The 22,123-nt window shown below is 41.6% G+C and overlaps 1 protein-coding gene across 6 annotated transcripts in view; it reads right to left on the reverse strand.

Annotated features, from left to right (window-relative positions):
• The window catches only part of LOC105478922 (spire type actin nucleation factor 1), a 192,720-nt gene that overhangs the window by 167,488 nt on the left and 3,109 nt on the right, over positions 1-22,123 (reverse strand). For 4 of the 6 annotated variants that reach the window (XM_071085718.1, XM_071085719.1, XM_071085720.1 and 1 more), the window contains exon 2: positions 2,498-2,532. In XM_071085718.1, coding sequence (XP_070941819.1) covers positions 2,498-2,532 — 35 coding nt within the window. Of the gene's footprint in view, positions 1-2,497; positions 2,533-3,418; positions 3,477-3,652; positions 3,670-22,123 lie in introns of those variants that run through there. The other 2 variants (XM_071085723.1, XM_071085722.1) reach the window with 2 other exon arrangements.

A 22,123-nucleotide genomic window follows, 5' to 3' on the forward strand; every position in this document is an offset into this window, starting at 1 on the left:
AAGAACTAGCGGGGCGAGGTGGCGGGCACCTGTAGTCCCAGCTACTTGGGAGGCTGAGGCAGGAGAATGGCGTGAACCCATGAGGCGGAGCTTGCAGTGAGCTGAGATCCGGCCACTGCACTCCAGCCTAGGCGACAGAGCGAGACTCCCTCTCAAAAAAAAAAAAAAAACAAAAAACAATTCTGAAAGAGTTCTATTTAGTTAGATTCCAATTCTTTTGGTGACCTTTGTTATGGATCAAATTATAAGGGCTGTCAATTAGGAGATAAAATGAATGAATGCTTCTTTACAAAGTGAGTACTAAACTAATGTTAAGATCATGTGGATTTTATGACAATAAAATAATAATGAGATAACTGTGCCTTCTATGTAAAATTTTCGTATTTCATTACTTAAACACAGATGAATGCTGACTATATTTGTATCATCTTAATTCACAATAGTGTATTTAAGGTTTATGAAACATTTTAATATATAGTATCTCTTTAAAAATTTCATAAGCTATGAGGTTAATACAAATTACCATTAACTTTTTTTTTTTTTTTTTCTGAGACGGAGTCTCGCTCTGTCACCCAGGCTGGAGTGCAGTGGCGCAATCTGGACTCACTGCAAGCTCCGCCTCCCGGGTTTACACCATTCTCCTGCCTCAGCCCACCAAGTAGCTGGGAGTACAGGTGCCTGCCACCACCCCGAGCTAATTTTTTTTTTTTTTTGTATTTTTAGTAGAGACGGAGTTTCACCATGCTAGCCAGGATGGTCTCGATCTCCCGACCTCGTGCTCCGCCCATCTTGGCCTCCCAAAGTGCTGGGATTACAGGCGTGAGCCACCGCGCCTGGCCACCATTAACATTTTATAGATAAGAAAGACAAAGTTCTGGAAGAAAAAATTACTTACTCAAAATTGCATAGCTAGAAAAATACATACCCAAAAACCACAAAACTTATCTCTTCTGACTCAAATCAAATCCCACCCCTTTGTGTCATGTTGAATAGTATATCAAAAAGTCTACCAATATAAAAATATTAAGTTCTTGCCTTTTTAGATCTAATTTGGAAAAAATTGTCCCTCCTTTCAAGGTTGAATAGAAAATGCAAAAATGGGCTGGGCGCAGTGGCTCACGCCTGTAATGGTGGATCACCTGAGACCAGGACTCTGAGACCAGCCTGGACAACATGGTGAAACCCCGTCTCCACTAAAAATACAAAAACTAGCCGGGATGGTGTCATGCACCTATAGTCCCAGCTACTCAGGAGGCTAAAGCAGGAGAATCACTTGAACCTGGGAGGTGGAGGTTGCAGTGAGCCAAGATTGTGCCACTGCACTCCAGCCTGGGACACAGAGCAAGGCTCGGTCTCAAAAAAAAAAAAGAAAATACATAAATTAATGCAAAAAGGGATAAATTATTTTTGTTTCTCTATTATACCATATAATCCCTTGGGAAGCCTACATTTCATTTAAAACAACAGTTAAAACTTACTAAAACTTACATCAATATGCAGATGCATTAAAAAATTTGAAATACAACTTCTTAAATCCTTTATTTGGGCACTGCCACTAACAGAACATTCATCTAAGGATGATGAAACTGCTACTGAAAAGAACACCACACATATATGCTGACCTGGTATTTCAGTATTATGCTTGAAATCCCTACAACAAACACATAGAAACCCCTTAAATTTCACAATCAGAAATTTGAATGAAATTATTAAAAAATAATAAACCTACATGTATAAATAACAAAGCACCAAATTTATTATTAATCATACTAAAACACTGTTTCCAAGTCCCTATTTTTTCTTAAATTAAAGCAGCTCCAATGGAGTCTAACACATTTAAATGCTGTATTTATTATACGACACACTGCACTGAATTATGAAAAAAAAACCTGAAATTACTAAGGGCTCTGGTTCTTAGCTAACTCAATTCTGCAAATAATAATACAGTTAAATTTTAAAACGATAATTAAGCTATTCTTTATAACACAACCTGATGTTATAAAAATATGGACAAGGCAACTAATTTTTCTTCACATTTTACTCTTCCTAAACCCAGAAAATACACACCTGTTCTCAAAACATCTTATCAGGTCTGGGTGCGGTGACTCACGCCTGTAATCCCACCACTTTGGGAGGCTGAGGCGGGTGGATCACTGGAGGTCAGGAGTTCGAGACCAGCCTGGCCAACATGGTAAAACCCCATCTCTACTAAAAATACAAAAATTAGCTGGGCGTGGTGGTGGGCACCTCTAATCCCAGCTACTCAGAAGGTTGAGGTGGGAGAATCGCTTGAACCCAGGAGGTGAAGGTTACAGTGAGCCAAGATCGCAACACTGCACAATCTTGGGTGACAAGAGCAAAACTCCATCTCAAAAAAAAAAAAAAAGAAATCTTATCAGAAGACCAAGAACCTATAGTGAGATAGTTCAGTACTCAAGTTAGTCTAAACAGGATTGCAAAGTTGCTTTACTAAGAAATACTTGAGTATTTCACTTACCTCTGTTTCTGTACATTGTGAATATCCCAATTTACCTGTAATAAAAATGAAAAGGATTACTTTCAAAGGATTTCAGCTTTTTTCAAATCATTGACAAAAATATTTGAGCTTCTCTTGCTATGGTTTTATTATGTCTCTGAGACTATCTATGCAAATGAAAGATGCTAGAATGACCAAATATCCCTGAAGGTCCTAGTTAGAGATTTAAGTTTAAATAGGCCCATTAAAAAATAACAAAGAAAAAAGTGAGAAAAAATGGTTAATTGTAATAGAATCTAAAATATATACACATATTTAATACAGATATATAAATAAATGAAATAAAAACATTTGAAAGTCTTGCTTTCTTTTAAGAAACACCTTAAAATACTTTAAAGGTATTTTACGCATGCCTTAGGAAATCTTACGAGACTCCCAGGCTTTTCTCCAAATACATTTCCAGTTTAAAGATACAGTGATCATTTCCATGAAAGGAATAATGTTTACACTCATATTTTCTTTAATATATGACTGTTTTTCTTTAATACATGATTAGGCAAAACCATACAATTAATTTAGTAATTTTTCCAACAGAGGTTCACCTACAGAATAATGAGAACTGAACAATATTTGGCTGCACCAACATTAGTATTTTTTTCTATCACTGACACATAATACCAAAGAACATGAACAATTAATATATTTCTGTCAATGTCGCTGACTAAAACATACTTTTTAAACAAAAACAGCTATTTTAAAGATCACTTATTAAATAGTTTTACCAAAAAGAACGAATAACACAATTATACTGGGTACTAGAAAACTGTCTTTTTTTTTTTTTTTTTGAGATGGAGTCTCACTCTTGTCACCCAGGCTGGAGCGTAGTGGCGTGATTTTGGCTCACTGCAACCTCCCACTCCCGGGTTCAAGCAATTCTCCCACCTTGGCCTCCTGAGTAGCTGGGACTACAGGCAACCGCCACCATGCCCTGCTAATTTTTGTATTTTTAGTAGAGATGGGGTTTCGCCATGTTGGCCAGGCCGGTCTCGAACTCCTGACCTCAAGTGATCCGCTTGCCTCAGCCTCCCAAAGGGCTGGGATTACAGGTGTGAGTCACCATGCCCAGTCAGTATTAGAAAATTTAATTTCCTCAGAATACACTTAGATTTCACTGACCTAAATTCAAATATGCATTTAGCTCTATACCTTTCCCTCCACCCAACACTATCCTCCCACTTCTTCCTCTCCCCAGCGTTTACCCTCACACCTAGCCCACAGTGGTTATTCTATCAGCCTTGTTATATTTTTAGTGCTTAACTAGAATTTGAACACCTTAGAATCTATTATGACATCACAAAAGAAAAATCACAAACAATAGCTTTTGTATGCCTCCCAATTCTTAAAATAAAAAATAAAATTGAAACCACAATTTATTTGAAATGAGTTGGTTGGAAAAACCAAAAATGAAAAAATAAAAGAAGAAAAACCACAACTCCTTATCTCTTTTTTTTTTTTTTTTTTTTTTTTTTTTTTTTTTTTTTGAGACGGAGTCTCACACTGTTGCCCAGGCTGGAGTGCAGTGGCGCGATCTCGGCTCACTGCAAGCTCCGCCTCCCGGGTTCCCGCCATTCTCCTGCCTCAGCCTCCTGAGTAGCTGGGACTACAGGCGCCCGCCACCGCGCCCGGCTAATTTTTTGTATTTTTAGTAGAGACGGGGTTTCACTGTGGTCTCGATCTCCTGACCTTGTGATCCGCCCGCCTCGGCCTCCCAAAGTGCTGGGATTACAGGCTTGAGCCACCGCGCCCGGCCAACTCCTTATCTCTTAATGATCCTAATGAGAAACACTGGCTGAAATTGAGACCACAAAATAAGGGGCCTAAGGTTCTATGAATTAAATTAAAAATTATATATAAGCAATAAAGACTACGTGAACATATATATAAAACGAGCTTACTATCTAAGGGTTTACATAATAGGGTTTGATAAGTATAAGACTGTTATTGTACTTATATATTTATTTATTGTTATGTAAAACTCTATATTCAATAGTGATTTATAACATATATTTTATTTATTTATACATATGATTGTTTGTTCAGACCATTAATGCTTTTGGTAGTTAAGTAGACTTAACTCCCATAAAACTGGTAATTAATTTTACTCAACAAAGTACTACTGGACAGAAACAGCTCAAGGAAGGGTAAAGACTGTCTTTCAGCAAACATTTACTGAGCGCCTACTCTGCATAGGGGGGAAGAGAGGGAGGGAGGAAGAGAGGAGCACTCAGGCAAACTGGAACAGAGAGTAGCCTCTTCAAGAGTATATGAGTTGGCCGAGTGTGGTGGCTCCTGCCTGCAATCCCAGCACTTTAGGAGGCCGAGGCGAGCGGATCATGAGGTCAGGAGATCAAGACCACCCTGGCTAATATGGTGAGACCCCCATCTCTATTAAAAATACAAAAAATTAGCCGGACGTGGTGGCGGGCGCCTATAGTCCCAGCTACTCGGGAGGCTGAGGCAGGAGAATGGCATGAACCCGGGAGGCGAAGCTTGCAGTGAGCTGAGATCGCGCCACTGCACTCCAGCTTGGGAGACAGAGCGAGACTCCGTCTCACAAAAAAAAAAAAAAAAAAAAAAAAAAAAAAAGGAGAAGATGAGTTTACATCTTCAGTAGGATATATTCTGAAGATAAAGAGAATTACAAAGAAATCTAAAATTTTTCATAGTTCGTTTCTTGTTCGTAGTATAAAATTCTGAAACTATTTTAATGTATTGCAGCAATGAGCACATGAGTAAATACACTGATATTGCTGGGAGTCATGACTTACACTATGGGAGAAGGAATACACAAACCTAACGTGAGAAGAAGAAAAGGAGCTCTGTGGTGGCAAACTGTAACTAGAGATATTACACAACTTCAAAACATTTCCTAGCTCTGCCCATCAAAAGTGGGAGAAGCCCATGGGGCACGCCAAGCCCATTCCCCCTCAACAGAATCAGGATTCCTTGGGAAACTGGCTGACTTCAGGACTGGGACAGGGAAATTACAAGACAAGCCTGGAACATCTTTTTGTACCAGAAAACAATGAAATGCTTAAAAAGAATGATAGAGGGGTGTCAAAGGGGCACAAGAGTCTATAAAATAAGATTGTTTTCAATGACCTGCATTATAAAACTGAAAATGCTGTAAAAGTGCTAAACATTTTTGTGAGAATGCAACAGCTCTTGGTCATTCAGTTTGAACTGGTGAGTAACTCACGGTAATATGAAAAGGCTGTAAGAACAAAGTATTTGACCACCTACACAGCTCTGCCATCCAAATTCCTGCTCAAAAGCTAACCTAGGAATCCAAAACTCCCAATCACATGACATCAGAGCTTAAAGGAATCTTGGAAATGATCTTGCACAATCCATTCATTTTATAGGTGAGTAATCTGGTCAGGTGTGGCGTCTTGTGCCTATAATCCTAGCACTTTGAGAGGCTGAGGTGGGAGGACTATTTGAGCTGAGGAGTTTGAGACCAGCCTGAGTAACATAGTGAGATCCAGTTTCTACCAAAAATTAAAAATTAGCCAGGCATGTTGGCACAAGCCTGTAGTCACAGCTACTTAGGAAGCTGAGGAAGGAGGATCACTTGAGCCCAGGAGGTCCAGGCTGCAGTGAGCTGTGATAGTGCCACGGCACTCCAGAATGGGTGACAGAACAAGGCCTTGCCTCAGAAACCATTAATTAATTAATTAAAAACAGATGAGTAATCTGAGAGCTCAAGGAGTCAAATGACTTGCACATGACAGGGAGTTGGTGACAGAGTGAAGAGCACACTCTAAGGCTCCTGATTCCTCCTCATGTACATTGGCGTGGTTTTCTTATTCTAATCCTCTTGATATGGTTTGGTTCTATGTCCCCACCCAAATCTCATGTTCAATTGTAATTCTCAATGTTGGAGGTGGGGCCTGGTGGTAATTGATTAGATTATGAGGATGGTTTCTAACGATGTAGCACCATCCCCCTAGTGCTGTCCTGGGATAGTGAGTTATCATGAGATCTGGTTGTTTCAAAGTCTGTAGCACCTCCTCTTTCCCTCTCTCTCTTCCTCCTGCTCCAGCCATCCAGGACGTGCTGGCTTCCCCTTCGCCTTCTGCCATGACTGTAAGTTTTCTGAGGCCTCCTCAGCCATGCTTCCTGTACAGCCTGCAGAACAGTGAGCCAATTAAACTTCTTTTCTTTATACATTATCCAGTCTCAGGTAGTTCTTTATAGCAATGTAAGAATGGACTAATACATCTCCATTCCCACTTCCAGTGGCTGTTGGGATTGAGAGGGACTGCAGGGGTACTGTCCAGGCTAACTACTGTTTCTACCGTTTCTGAGGAATGGGGAAAAGCATTCTTCAATTTATTATTTTTTTTTTTTGAGACGGAGTCTTGCTCTGGAGTGCAGTGGCGTGATCTCGGCTCACCGCAAGCTCTGCCCCCTGGTGGAGGCTTCGCTTCCCAAGTAGCTGGGACTACAGGCGCCGCCACCACACCCAGCTAATTTTTTTGTATTTTTAGTAGAGATGGGGTTTCACTGTGTTAGCCAGAACGGTCTTGATCTCCTGACCTCCTGATTCACCCACCTCGGCCTTCCAAAGTGCTGGGATTACAGGCCTGAGCCCCAGCGCCTGGCCGCATTCCTCAATTTAACAACACCTTCTTCAATTAGAAACTACCAGCATAGCATCAGGGGATTTACATTTGACAAGTTTTGAGTCTTTCTTCAAAGGTTGGCCACTTCTGTTTTACTGCACCAGACCTAAGGAACGAATCCCTCTAAAACTTACAAATCCTACGACTTCACCCAGAATTTCTTTTTTTTTTGAGATGGAACAGAATAATTTCTCTTCCTCTAAGTACTTTTTTGATAATGTTGAAGTATTTTCAAAACTTAATGTTTAAATACTACTTCAGATATTTTCTTTTACATCATCACAGTTACTCTATCCTTCTAATTAAACACATCCTAATAAACTTGTTATTTGAAGGAACTAATTTACCATATTTAATCATCTGAAGCCTTTTTAAGGCTACCATTATCTTAGGTTACTGAAATTCGGCCGGCTGTGGTGACTCATGCCTGCAATCCCAGCACTTTGGGAGGCTGAGGCAGGCGGATTACAGAGGTCAGGACTTCGAGACCAGCCTGGCCAACATGGTGAAATCCTGTCTCTACTAAAACTACAAAAATCAGCCGTGCATGGCGGCAGGCGCCTATAATCCCAGCTACTCGGGAGACTGAGGCAGAGAATTGCTTGAACCCAGGAGGTGGAGGTTGCAATGAGCAGAGATCGCACCACTGCACTTCCAGCCTGGGCGACAGAACAAGACCCCGTCTCAAAAAAAAAAAAAGAAAGAAAAAGAAAGGAAAAAAGCAAGAAGGGCTGAGGGGGGAGAATGGCTTAAGCCCAAGAGGTGGGCAATAAGCTGAGATGGTACCACTGTCCTCCAGCCTGGGCAACAGAGCCAGACACTGTCTTTAAAAAAAAAAAAAAAAGAGGCCGGGCGCGGTGGCTCACGCCTGTAATCCCAGCACTCTGGGAGGCCGAGAAGGGCGGATCACAAGGTCAGGAGATCGAGACCACGGTGAAACCCCGTCTCTACTAAAAACACAAAAAATTAGCCGGGCGCGGTTGTGGGCGCCTGTAGTCCCAGCTACTCGGGAGGCTGAGGCAGGAGAATGGCGTGAACCCGGGAGGCGGAGCTTGCAGTGAGCCGAGATCGCGCCACTGCACTCCAGCCTGGGCTGGGCGACAGAGCGAGACTCCGTCTCAAAAAAAAAAAAAAAAAAAAGAAATTGTTAGACGAGTCCCCTTATGTCCCAGGAAACAAAAGCCTATGCCTTCCTATAAACTGATACAGAACGGCTTTAAGAAACAAACCAGTCCTGATATAAAATGTCTATTATAAAGAATTCATAACTAAGACAACACTGTCATCTTCAGCAGACATTATAAATCTTAAATATTGATAATAAGATCATTTCACCACGCATCTGCTCAGAGAGAATGAAAATAATACTTTCAAATTAAAGTAGCTACTTATCTTTAAAGTAGAAACCTCAGCATATGGCTGAATTATCATGCAGTCATATTATCAATATGATTCAAATTAGCTGAATAAGCAAAAGGCAAACTATACCTACCAAAAAAACAGAATCTCTGGAACTTTTAAGATAAATGGTTCTCAGAATTATTCTCCAGCTTTTTACTATGTGACCAAATTCTAGACAATGTTTCAGTCCCTCTAACTATGTGAAATTATGTTCTTTTCATGATAAAACTGAGATACCAATGAATACACCCTGCCCTCCTGCCAGCATACCTCTCCCACCTTCAATTGTTCAGTAAATATTTATTCAACACCTACTAAGTACTACTCATAAGCACTGATGACGTACTGTCATAGTAAACAAGCTAGACACAGTTCTTGCCTCATAAGACTTACATTTTATTGAACACAGCCCCAAAAAAGCAATCAAACAAAACACAACTAGTGATAAATGGATCCAAAAGGGGGAGAAAGTAACAGAAATGACCCCATTTGGGGTGGCCAGGTAAGAGTCCTCCAAAAACTGATATTTAAACAGAGACCTTGAAGCTGGGTAGAACCAACTGCAGGGTGGGAAGAAGAACCTGTTCCGGAAGCAGGAGGTGGCGTGTGACAGGCCCTGGAAGTGTTTGGTGGATGACTAACATCAACTGTGTTTAGACAGGCAGGGGGCAGATCACACAGGCTTGTAAGGATAGTATGAGGAGTTCAGATTTGATTTTAAAGAAAATGGGAAGCTACTGAAGGATACTAGGCAAGAGGGTCAGCTGAGTCCAGGTAGTTTCCAGGTCAGTCCTGCTATAACATGAAGAATGTAGTGGAGAGAACCAGATGGAAAGCTCCAGGCCAGCAAGGAGGTTACTGCACTGTCCTGCAGCACTACACGGGGGCAGCCAGCAGGGTGACGGCAGTAAGGAGGGTGAAAGGGAGACGGTTCATGGAATAATTTGGAAGTGGAACGGGATTTGCTAATGGACTGACAAACAACATCCTGAACATGCTGCATGTTTCCAAAAGTAATATTCTCAAACATTTGACCAAAACTGATCAACAACAACCATTAGTTTAAGAACTCTAATACTTTTATAAGAAAGGAGTATATTAAATAAGCTTCCGGGACAATTTTTGTGTTATTACTAGGAAAAAAAAAAACCTCATAGTTTTGAAGTTAACAGGCTGAAATTTAGCAATAAAAAAATTTCTACAGCCTAATCATATCTGAACTTCTTTTTTTTTTTTTTTTTGAGATGGAGTCTCACTCTGTCGCCAGGCTAGAGTGCAGTGGCGCGATCTTGACTCACTGCAACCTCCACCTCCAGGGTTCAAGAGATTAGATTCTCCTGCCTCAGCCCCGCAAGCAGCTAGGACTACAGGCGCCCGCCACCACACCCAGCTAAGTTTTGTATTTTTAGTAGAGATGGGGTTTCACCGTTAGCCAGGATAGTCTTGATATCTTGACCTCGTGATCCGCCCACCTCAGCCTCCCAAAGTGCTGGGATTACAGGCGTCAACATAAACAGTTGTAGCAGGTGATAATCCCAAATGTTCTAGTATTCTCTATCAATCGAACAGTTCTGGTTTTCACGCATTTCATACACACATCTGTATCCATTCTCTTTAGAATCTCCTGTCCTTCTGTGGCATCTGATCGAGTACAAGACAACCTAGCCAACAAGAGCCCTGCAGAGAGGCATCCCAGGAACTTCTCTCTTCCAAGCCCTAACTCCCTTTGGATATATCACAACTCTACCATCCATATCCATTTACCCAAATGTGTTACCTTCCCTCTGTCAAGATTTGGGAGATGTGATTTAAAAACTATAAAAACAACGTAGGCTTGACATAGACTACACTTTGCCATTTTCAGCTATTTAACCTTTACTACATATACTCTCTCTATATATATAGTCAAATATCTTTTTGTAATGAGTTTTGTAAGTTACACATTTTTATTATACTTATGAATATTGTTCTTTAAATAAAAATATAATGAAAAGATTATTAATTAAAGAAGGTCAAGCTGAGCACTGTAACTCAGGCCTATAATCCCAGCACTTTGGAAGGTTGAGTGGGGGCGAATCATTTGAGGTCAGGAGTTCGAGACCAACCTGGTCAACATGGAGAAACTCTGTCTCTACCAAAAAAAAAAACAAAAATTAGCTGGGCATGGTGGCACATGCCTGCAGTCTCAGTTACTTGGGAGGCTGAGGAGGGAGCATCGCTTGAACACAGGAGGCGGAGGTTGCAGTGAGCTGAGATCGAGCCACTGCACTCCAGCCTAGTGACAGAGGGGAACTCCATCTCAAAAAAACAAAAAAGGGGGGTGCGGGGTTAGGGGACAACTATCATGAACTTAAGGAACTTAACAATTTCCCATCAAAAACATTTAAGTTTATACACGTCAGGCAATAGAACAGTTCAAATATTTCATCTAAACTATGGCTTATCTTACAGGTCTCAGATGAAATTCGTTCCAAGAGTTTATAGGGAAAGTTATAGTTACATTGTTTTATTATTTACATAAATAAGCCCTCCTAACACTCCCCAAAGGATTGAAAGGAGCTAAATTAAACGATCAATAAATGAGTATCAAACAAGTCAGAAAGTGGTAAAAGAAGGAAAAAACCAAATTCAAGATAATATAAAATATATGGAAATCATTAAAAAATATAAACTGTGGTCAAGCACTAATTACCTTTCCCTGATATTCTGCAAGTAACCCTCCATAGTCCATTCTAAAAACCTGGTGGAGCACCTGAGACCACAAAGGTCTAATCACATTATGGATACCCACATTTCCAATTTTTTCAACCTCAAGAACCATTCTATAGACTTCCAAACATATATTTAGTATTGTTTTAGAACTTCTTTATCAATCTTGACTCTAATAATTTGGAAGTATTCATCTTTTTACAAAGGATAGCAATGGCTCAGTAAAAATGTATCTGTGCAGCACATACAAGATAACAAAACGCCCCACATATATTTCCTCATTTGAGTCTCATAACAATTTCACGAGAAGGACTGGACAAATATTACTTCCATCTTACAAGTAAAGAAAGAGAGCGGCCAGGCACTGTGGCTCACGCCTGTAATCCCAGTACTTTGGGAGGCCAAGGCAGGTAGATGGCTTGAGCCCAGAAGTTCAAGACCAGCCTGGGGAACATGACAAAACCTGGTCTCCACAAACACACAAAAAAAGAATAAAAGAAAAAAAAAAAAAGACAGTATAAGCATCAGAAATAGTTAAATGGCTTCCCTGAGGGTATAACTCTTCAATAGTAAGCATCAGAGCCAAAAGAATCAAAACCGCATCTTTTGTAGCCAGCTCTTAGTTCTCTCCATGTTATGGTGTGACATTCAATTAGCTGATTTGCAACTATCTGGAAGGCAGCAAAGGAACATGGTGGGAATCAACATGACTCCACAGGAAAAAATATTTTCCAGGCCAATTTAATTTCCAACAAGTATAAATCATCATCTATCTTCCCATCCTAACCTGCCCCTCCTGCCTACCCTGTCACCCAAGCACCCAGGCAAGAAGTCAGAACCTTTGAACAATCCTTCCTCTTTCTCACCTACACATAATAAGTGGAAGAGCTATACCCTGTCCTATTTCCTAAATCACTCTCAATCTGATTCTTTCTCTCCATTCCTACTGCCCTAATTCAGACCTCCATCATCTCCTGTTGGAACAGCCATAACACTCCTAACTGGTTTAGCAACTTAAAGGCTACAAAGATCTAAAGATAGTATAAAATGCCTACTGGTGTCTTGCCCTCCGTTTTACCCAATTCAATACATCTACAAAGCCCCTACATTTATCTTTCTAAAAAGAGTAATCTGCTTACATCATTTTCCTGCTTAAAACCCTTCCATGACTCTACACTGCCTGTACAGACTATAAATATACACTCGACCACGTGGCTGGCAAAAAGTCCTTCATCATCTGATCCCAGCCAACGTGCCTTTCCAGCCCTTCTCACTCCCCCCACTCCCACACACATCCTCTGCTCCAGGCACAGTGAACACCCACTACAAAGAAGACAAACAGGTTTAACCTCACGTGCCAACTCCAAGTAATTGGTAGTGGCCACCTGAAGCATCCTGTTGAGAACTCTTGAGGCTGCTTATAAATTCGGCAGCAAAAAATGCGGTAACTGATTAGCAATTACCTGCTTTCGGCATGCGGAAGTGGGTGGCAGCACAAATGTCGCACTTGCCATCCATGTACTGCTGCTCTCTGAGCACCACGTAACATCCTCTACATATCCAAGCCTTTCCAATTGCTGCTGCTTCTGCCTCACATCTACCTTTTATGCTACAGCCCCATCCTGGAGACCCCCAGAAACCAGATCTCCTCTGTAACACTCGCCTCCTGTCACCAGGCAGGGTCAGCCACTCTGTTCTCTGGGCTCTTAGAGTTTTTCTGCACATCTTCACTATTTTAGAATTACTGCATGGTACTGTGTTAGTTTCTGCATCTATGAGCTTCTTGAAGGTATGAGTGCACTTTATGCCTCTTGGTATCATCAACATCCGGCCCAGTGCACTCAGAAGGCACTCAAATATTGGTGAAATGAATAATAAAATAATGTAATGGAAATATCTCTAATATGGTATTTTCACTAAAAATCCAGGAAGACATGACCAAACCCTGGGACCAGGCAACCTATGGGGATTGTTAGTGACATTCTAGCACTACCCATCAATTATCTCTATTTATATTTTTCTCTCTCCAAAATAAAAGATATTAAAGGAGTATATTAGATAGGAACTTAACTTCTAATTAAATTAAGGGATGGGAGAGAAAATGGGAAATATGACAGAAAAAGACCATAGACTCAATTTTTAAAAATGCATTAGGCCCGGCACAGTGGTTCACACCTGTAATCCCAGCACTTTGGGAGGCAGAGGGGGGTGTATCACTTGAAGTCTGGAGTTTGAGACCAGCCTGATCAACATGGTCAAACTCCGTCTCTACTAAAAATACAAAATTAGCCAGGCGTGGTAGTGCATGCCTGTAATCTCAGCTACCACGGAGGCTGAGGCAGGAGAATCACTTGAACCCGGGAGGTGGAGGCTGCAGTGAGCCAAGATCGCAGGATTGCCCTCCAGCCTGAGCAACAAGAGCAAAACTCTGACTCAAAAAAAAAAAAAAAAAAAAAAAAGCATTAGCACAATTAGTATAAAAACACCTAAGAGTCACGGTTTTCAGAAGCCAGCAGTTTGGTATTATTAGGAATATAACCCCTCCATATACCTAACCCTAATCAAATCCTCTTTAAATTTATACTAATGTCTCATATTGGTTTTAATTTTAAAAGTTTGTGAGATACAATCACTTTGGAAAATTTCTGGCAATACCTACTTATGTTGACCATATGTCATGAATTAGCAATTGCACTTTTAGGCACATATTCAACAAAAATGCTACATTTGTTCACCAAAAGACACAAGCAGTAATGTTCATAGTGGTATTATTCCTACTATCCAGTAAGTCGATATTTGAAACCCAAATATCCATCTAGAGTTTGAACATCAAAAATAAACTCGTTAACATTTCTTCTTCTATATTAAAAACAGGGCAGGCGCAGTGGATCACACCTGTAACCCCAGCACTTTGGGAAGCTGAGGCAGCAAGATCACTTGAACGGAGTTCAAGACCAGCCTGGGCAATACAGTGAGAGACCCTGTCTCTAGAAAAAACAAACAAAACTATTAGCCAGGAGCGGTGTTGTGCATTTATAGTCCCAGCTACTCAGGAGGCTGAGGTGGAAGGATCACCAGTACCCAGAAGTTCAAAGTTACAGAGAGCTGTGATCACATCACTGCACTCCCACCTGGGCAACAGAGCAAGACTACGACTTTAAAAAATAAATAAATAAAAACAAAACAGTAAGCAACAAGCATACCCAGCGCTAAGATCATGGTTTCTAAACACCATTCTCCAATAAAAGAAACAAGAGCTCCCTGGAAATATGCATGACTCTAGGGAAGGGGCAGGAAATATATAAGATGAGCCTTGAAACATCTTGTAGTGCCAGAAAGCAAGGACGTGCTCCACCAGACAGGAGGAGGAGGAGCCAAAGGAACACAGGAGCCAAGCCTAAGGAGCACCCAACGGCGGCCACGGCGGGAACAATCTGAGTAACAAAACAACCAAAGTACAAAATGTGTGTCAACCCAGACTGATATAAACAAATGATTGAATACATAAGTAAATGGAGGAGAAGGCACAAATCTTCTTCACAGAATTCAAAATAACTTTAAGAAGATATTCATGTCTCCAGGAAGTGGTTTAATTACCTGGCCCCATCCCTGAATGCAGGCTGGAATCAATGACTCCTTTCTAAAAAACAACATATTAAAAAAAAGTAAAAATACTAACTTTTTAGTGGAGAAACCTGACAAATACTGTCTTAATCAAGTGTCCAGGTTATCGTAACCACTGATGTCACAGGTTATCATGTGCCCCAACATGATGTGATCGGGGAGCCCTTCACCTCGCTGGTATTCTTCCCCCAAAACTATAAAACCAGTCTAGCCATAAAAGTATCAGGCAAGTCCAAACGGAGGGACATTTTACAAAACAGCTGACCAGTGCTCACCAAGACTGTCAAGGTCATAACAAACTGTCACAAACCAGAAGAAACTAAGGAGACATGATGACTAAATGCAATATGGTATCTCGGATGGGATTTCTGCAATAGAAAAAGGACACCAAGGCCCGGCGCGGTGGCTCACGCCAGCACTTTGGGAGGCCGAGGTGGGCGGATCACCCTGACCAACATGGAGAAACTACTAAAAATACAAAATTAGCCAGGCGTGGTGACTGGCGCCTGTAATCTGAGCTACTCAGGAGGCTGAGGTAGGAGAATCCCTTGAACCCAGGAGGTAAAGATTGTGGCAACCCAAGATCGCGTCATTGTACTCCAGCCTGGACAACAAGAGCAAAACTCCGTCTCAAAAAAAAAAAAAAAAAAAAAAAAGAAGAAGAAGAAAAGAAAAAAAGAAAAAAGAAAAAGGGCATTAATAGAAAAACTAGGGAAACCCAAATGAAGTCCGGAGTTTAGTGAATGGCAATGCATCAATGCTGCTTTTTTAGTTTTGATAAATATACCACCATAATATAAGATGTTAACATTAGGGGAACTGGGTGAGGGGCAAATAAGAATTAGCTGCATTATCTTTTCAACTTTTCTGTAAGTCTAAAATTATCCCAAAATAAAAAGTTTGGTCAGCCACAGTGGCTCGCACCTGCAATTTCAGCACTTTGTGAGACTGAAGCAGGTGGATCATTTGAGGTCAGGAGTTCAAGAGCAGTCTGGGCAACATTTTTCTCTACAAAAAAATAAAAATAAAAAATTAGCCAGAGGTGGCAGCACACACCTGTGGTCCCAGCTACTTGGGACGCTGAGGTAGGAAGAAGACTGCTTGAACCCAGGAGCTGGGGACTGCAGTGAGCTGTGAACACACCACTGCACTCCAGCCTGAGCTCTGACAGAACCCAGGAGCTGGGGACTGCAGTGAGCTGTGAACATACCACTGCACTCCAGCCTGAGCTCTGATAGAGAAAGACCCCGGCTCTTTAAAATAAAAAAAAAATTCACTAAACATTCCCACTACATTTGGTAACACAATATTTCCTTCATAGTTTTACACAAACATCTGAAAGAAGGTATTTTCCTTTTTTCTACTTAGCCAACAAGAACTAAAAGGGAAATATATACAGCTCTAATGACACTGTTACCAAAGGAGGATGAGAACTGCTGTTATTTTATAGGACCAACGATGCAGGAGAGTGAATCTGACCTTCCATATATAACAAGCAGAATGCAACTCATCATCTCTTACCAACATACAGTCCTTGATAGCTCAATGATTTTTTTCTTCTGAAGTTTAGTCAAAACTCTTAGTGAGGCCAATGGTTTCCTAAGAGTCCTAACTTACTCGAGGACTAATATCTGTAGATGACTAAATTCTTTCTACTGTTTCCCCCTGCAAAAGTAGAAACACAGATACAAAACCACAAATGCATTATTCCAAAATTTCTCTCCAAAACTCCTGTGACCCCTCTCTTAAAACCCAACACAAGTAGAAATATATTACATGGTAAATTGGAACCAAAAGTGACAGCAAGCCAGGCTTGGTGGCTCACACCTGTAATCCCAACACTTTGGGAGGCCAAGGCAGGCAGATACTTGAGGCCAGGACTTTGAGACCAGCGTGGCCAATATGGAAAAACCCCGTCTCTGCTAAAAATACAAAAATTAGCCAGGCTCAGCGGCATGCGCATGCAATCCCAGCTATTCGGGAGGCTGAAGTACGAGAATTGCTTGAACCTGGGAGGTGAAGGTTGCAGTGACCCAATATCGTGCCACTGTACTCCAGCCTGGGCGACAGAGTGAGAGACTCTGTCTCAAAATAAATAAACAAACAAACAAACAAACAAAGTGACAGCAGGCCAGGCATGCTGGCTCACACCTGCGATTCCAGCACTTTGGTAGGCCAAGGTGGGCAAATCACTTGAGCCCAGAAGTTCCAGACAAACCTGGGCAACATGGCAAAATCCCTGTCTCTAAAGAACTATATAAAAATTACCCAGGCATGGGCCAGGTGCGGGGGCTCACACCTGGAATCCGAGCACTTTGGGAGGCTGAGGCGGGCAGATCACAAGGTCAGGACTTTGAGACCATCCTGGCTAATATGGTGAAACCCCGTCTCTACTAAAAAATAAAAAAAATTAGCTTGGTGTGGTGGCACGTGCCTGTAGTCCCAGCTACTCGGGAGGCTGAGGCAGGAGAATCGCTTGAACCCGGGAGGCAAAGGTTGCAGTGAGCTGAGATCGCGCCACTGCGCTCCAGCCTGGTGATAGAGCGAGCCTCCGTCTCAAAAAAAAAAAAAAAGAAAAAATTACCCAGGCATGGTAACACATGCCTGTAGTCCCAGCTACTCGGGAAGCTGAGGTGGGAGGACTGCTTGAATCTGGGAGGTCAAACTTGCAGTGAGCCAATCAAGCCACTGCCGTCCAGCCTGGGTGACAGAGCGAGACCCTGTCTCAAAAAAAAAAAAAAAACAAAAACGGGGGGGGATAGCAATCTTATCCAATTACAGCTAAAATCTTAATTTTGCAAATGAACATCTAAACATACTGTTAAGGCTCCTCCCACACACTGACAAGGGGCCTGTGTAAATGAAGAGACCTGAAGTTTAAGCTGCATTAGATTCATGGTATATTTACCACTGTGTTTCTGTTTTATTTTCTCCTCTATAATGACTAGAACTATTTACCCTTACATCGCCCAGGTAAAACTAGAACATTACTTGTACATAATAGGAACTCAAAGCATATTTGTTAGCTTGAATTAACTTGACATATTTGAACTTATTATTTAAAGAGAACAATTTTTATCTTACTGTAACTGTTAAGGCATTTCACCAATCTCTAATTCTACCATTCACCCCTACTACCTACTCTGGAAACCTACGCATATACTTCATATATTCCTTTCCTTTAACGATCAGGAAGGGAACACAAGAAATACAGAAAGAGCGGACCAAAAAAAATGTTTTTAAACATTTTTTTGCTGGGTGTGGTGGCTCACGCCTGTAATCCCAGCACTTTGGGAGGCTGAGGTGGGCGGATCACAAGGTCAGGAGATGGAAACCATCCTGGCCAACGTGGTGAAACCCCGTGTCTACTAAAAATACAAAAATTAGCCAGGTGTGGTGGCACGTGCCTGTGGTCCCAGCTACTCTGGAGGCTGAGGCAGGAGAATCGCTTGAACCCAGGAAGCGGAGGCTGCAGTGAGCCGAGATCGCACCACTGCACTCCAGCCTGGGCGACAGAGTCAGACTCTGTCTCAAAAAAAAAAAAAAAAGAAAAACATTTTTTCACTATTTCAATCTTTTTCCACAAATATTCTCTCTTTAAAATCAAACAGGATTTTATTCCAAGACCATCTTCCCCTCCAAATTAGCATGAGCCTTGCTGAGAAGCTTGACTGATCATATCTTCTTTTCAAAACCCAAACAAAGCCTGAATGTTCCCTATACCAAGAAACCATTCTCAAGGGATCCCTTTATTAGTATGCACACAAGCATTCATTGTTCCTTTCAGGAAAACCTTCTACCAACCTTAAGATTATTTTAAATCAATATATGGCCATAATTTTTAAATTATGCTTTATACATCTAAACCAAATGTACATCAAAAATTTTGAAACCAAAATTTAAAATAAATGCTTGTTGTCAGATTGGTATTTAAGTCCTGAAAGACTATGAGACCACACACGATTCTAATCTCTAATACCACTGCTATTAAATAATTCTTTGTGGCATCCTAGAAAAGCAAATGCTTTTTAACCATGTGAAGATCTAGATTATAACCTAAATCGCATCAGTCACTACTTCTAAAGACCCTGTATACCAAAATGTACTCTAATTGCCAGTCAGGTATACTTACGAGTACACGAAGAGCCTGCGTGTCTTTAACCCCTGAATTAAGGGTGTGAAAGTTAAAACTTCATCAACTTGTACCTAATAAACTTTCCCAAACAACAAAGTCTTATTTAAGACTACATAAACACTGCAGAAAATAAAATATTAAGCCACCTAACAAGAATCATAAACTCTCTTGATTCTAAGCAATCTATCCTCCTGTCATCACAGAAATACATCTTAACCATACTGCTCATTTCAAGACGTTATACATAATCATTTTTACTTTTAAGAGATCCTCTAAAAAGCTAGTCTTTCCTTTTTCTTGAATTTATCTCCCTGCGTCCTGTATCCCACTGCTTTTATGGCCATGCTAGCAATATGGCTCTAAGTTTTACCTGAATGCTAAATAAACTTACTAATTCTTCATTTTTTTTCCTTCATTAGTCTCATTTCCATGTCTCTGACACCTTTCACATTTTTCTATGTTTCTTACAGCGTATTTCTATTTATTTCATTCAAACTGAATCTAACCATTCTCAGATATATCAATACTGTTAAAAGTAAAAAAGAATTAAAATCAATTACTACTACATTCACTCCCCCAAAAAGTCAGTAAAGTCTATGAAGTACTATTTATTCTAAAAGGACTAAATGGAGTCATACTGCTGGTACTGGCAAGAACCAGCAGGACTCATTCAGCTCAACAACAGAGTGATAATGGCCCGCAGAAGGATTCACTCACTTGAGGATTACAGCAAGAATCCATTTCTCCACCCTGAACACAATCCTGGGCACCATCTGCTAGAGCAGTGGTTCTCAACGGGGACGATTTTGCACCCTACCGAACATTTGGCAATGGATAGAGACTTTTTTAATGTCACAATTTGCAGGGGAGGGGCTTACTGGCATCCACAGTTAGAGATCAGATCATGGATGCTGCACAGGACAGCCACCACAACAAAGAATTATTCAGCCAAAAATGCCAACAGTGCCAAAGTTAAGAAACTCTGACCTTGACATTTACCCCAATTCTTGGTAAAAACATAAAACAGATGGACTAGAGACAGTATGGTGGTGAGAAAGGACCACAGGATTAGGGGAGGAAGGAAACTAAAACCTACTGAGTACCTGCAATACAGCAAGTCTTGCCATTTGACATATATTATTCTCACTTATGCCCCAACCCTATGAAAACAACAATATATTCTGATTTTACACAGAAGGCTAGACTCAGGGGGATTGGGGAACTTACTCACTGTCACTTATCTAAGGGGAAGAATCACAATACAAACCCAAACCAAATGCTTCATTCCACAACACTACAAAGCCTAGAGACTAAAAGACGGAGATTTGATTCAAAGAGTTACTAAACACCTAACTTCCCTAAACGTCCATTTAGAAAATGTATCAGGCTGGGCGCAGGGCCTTGCGCCTGTAATCCCAGAACTTTGGGAGGCCGAGGCTGGTAGATCACTGAGGTCGGAAGTTTGTGACCAGCCTGGGCAACATGGGGAAACCTTGTTTCTACTAAAAATACAAAATTAGCCAGGCGTGGTAGTGCATGTCTGTAATCCCAGCTACTCGGGAGGCTGAGGCAGGAGAACTGCTTGAACCCGGGAGGCAGAAGTGGCGGTGAGCCAAGATTGCACCATTGAACTCCAGCCTGGGCAACAAGAACAAAACTCCATCTCACAACAAAAAAGAAAAAAAAAAATCAATGGATGTGAAAACATAAATGTTGCAGATTGCTAACTACATATAATCATGATAAATACAATGAAAAATAAAGTGTGGTCGGCACACAGTGGCTCAATTCTGTAATCCCAGCACTGTGGGAGGCTGAGGCGGGTGGATCACCTGAGGTCAGGAGTTCGAGGCCAGCCCAGCCAACACGGTGAAAACCCATCTTTACTAAAAATACAAAAATTAGCTGGGTATGGTGGTACACAACTATAATCCCAGCTACTTGGGAGGCTGAGGCAGGAGAATTGCTTGAACCCTGGAGGCAGAGGTTGCAGTGAGCTCAGACCGTACCACTGCACTCCAGCATAGGCAACAGAGTGAGACTCCATCTCAAAAGAAAAAAAAAGAAGTGCTCAAAAAAAAAAAAAAAAAAAAAAAAAAAAAAAATTTGGCCGGGCACGGTGGCTCACGCTTGTAATCCCAGCACTCTGGGAGGCCGAGATGGGCGGAACACGAGGTCGGGAGATCGAGATCATCCTGGCTAACACAGTGAAACCCCGTCTCTACTAAAAATACAAAAAAATCAGCCGGGCGCGATGGCTCACGCCTGTAATCCCAGCACTTTGGGAGGCTGAGGCCGGCGGATCACCTGAGGTCTGGAGTTCGAGACCAGCCTGACAAACATGGTGAAACCCCGTCTTTAATAAAAATACAAAAATTAGCCGTGAGTGGTGGCCAGCACCTGTAGTCTCAGCTACATGGGAGGCTGAGGCAGGAGAATTGCTTGAACCTGGGAGGCGGAGGTTGCAGCGAGCCAAGATCGCACCATTGCACTCCAGCCTGGGAGACAGAGCGAGACTCCGCCCCAAGGAAAAAAAAAAAATACAAAAAAAATCAGCCAGGTGTGGTGGCAGGCGTCTTTAGTCCCAGCTACTCTGGAGACTGACGCAGGAGAATGGCATGAACCCAGTAGGCAGAGCTTGCAAGCTTGCAGTGAGCCGAGATCGCGCCACCGCACTCCAGCCTGGGCGACAGAGCGAGACTCCATCTCAAAAAAAAAAAAAAAAAAGTTTTTTACTTATTTTCCCCAACTCGTTCCTACAATGGAAGTCTCATGAATACAAACGTTCCTTAAAAACAGAAAAAAGAAGTCAGGCGCAGTGGCTCACGCCTACAATCCCAGCACTTTGGGAGGCCGAGGCAGGAGGATCACGAGGTCAAGAGATCAAGACCATCCTGGCCAACATGGTGAAACCCCGTCTCTACTAAAAATACAAAAATTAGCTGGGCATGGTGGGGCATGCCTGTAGTCCCAGGTACTTGGGAGGCTGAGGAAGGAGAATCGCTTGAACCTGGGAGGCAGAGATTGCAGTGAGCCAAGATTGCGCCACTGCACTCCAGCCTGGGCGACAGAGGGAGACTCCATCTCAAA

This window comes from Macaca nemestrina, chromosome 19 (genome assembly GCF_043159975.1).
Source record: "Macaca nemestrina isolate mMacNem1 chromosome 19, mMacNem.hap1, whole genome shotgun sequence".
Taxonomy (NCBI): domain Eukaryota; kingdom Metazoa; phylum Chordata; class Mammalia; order Primates; family Cercopithecidae; genus Macaca; species Macaca nemestrina.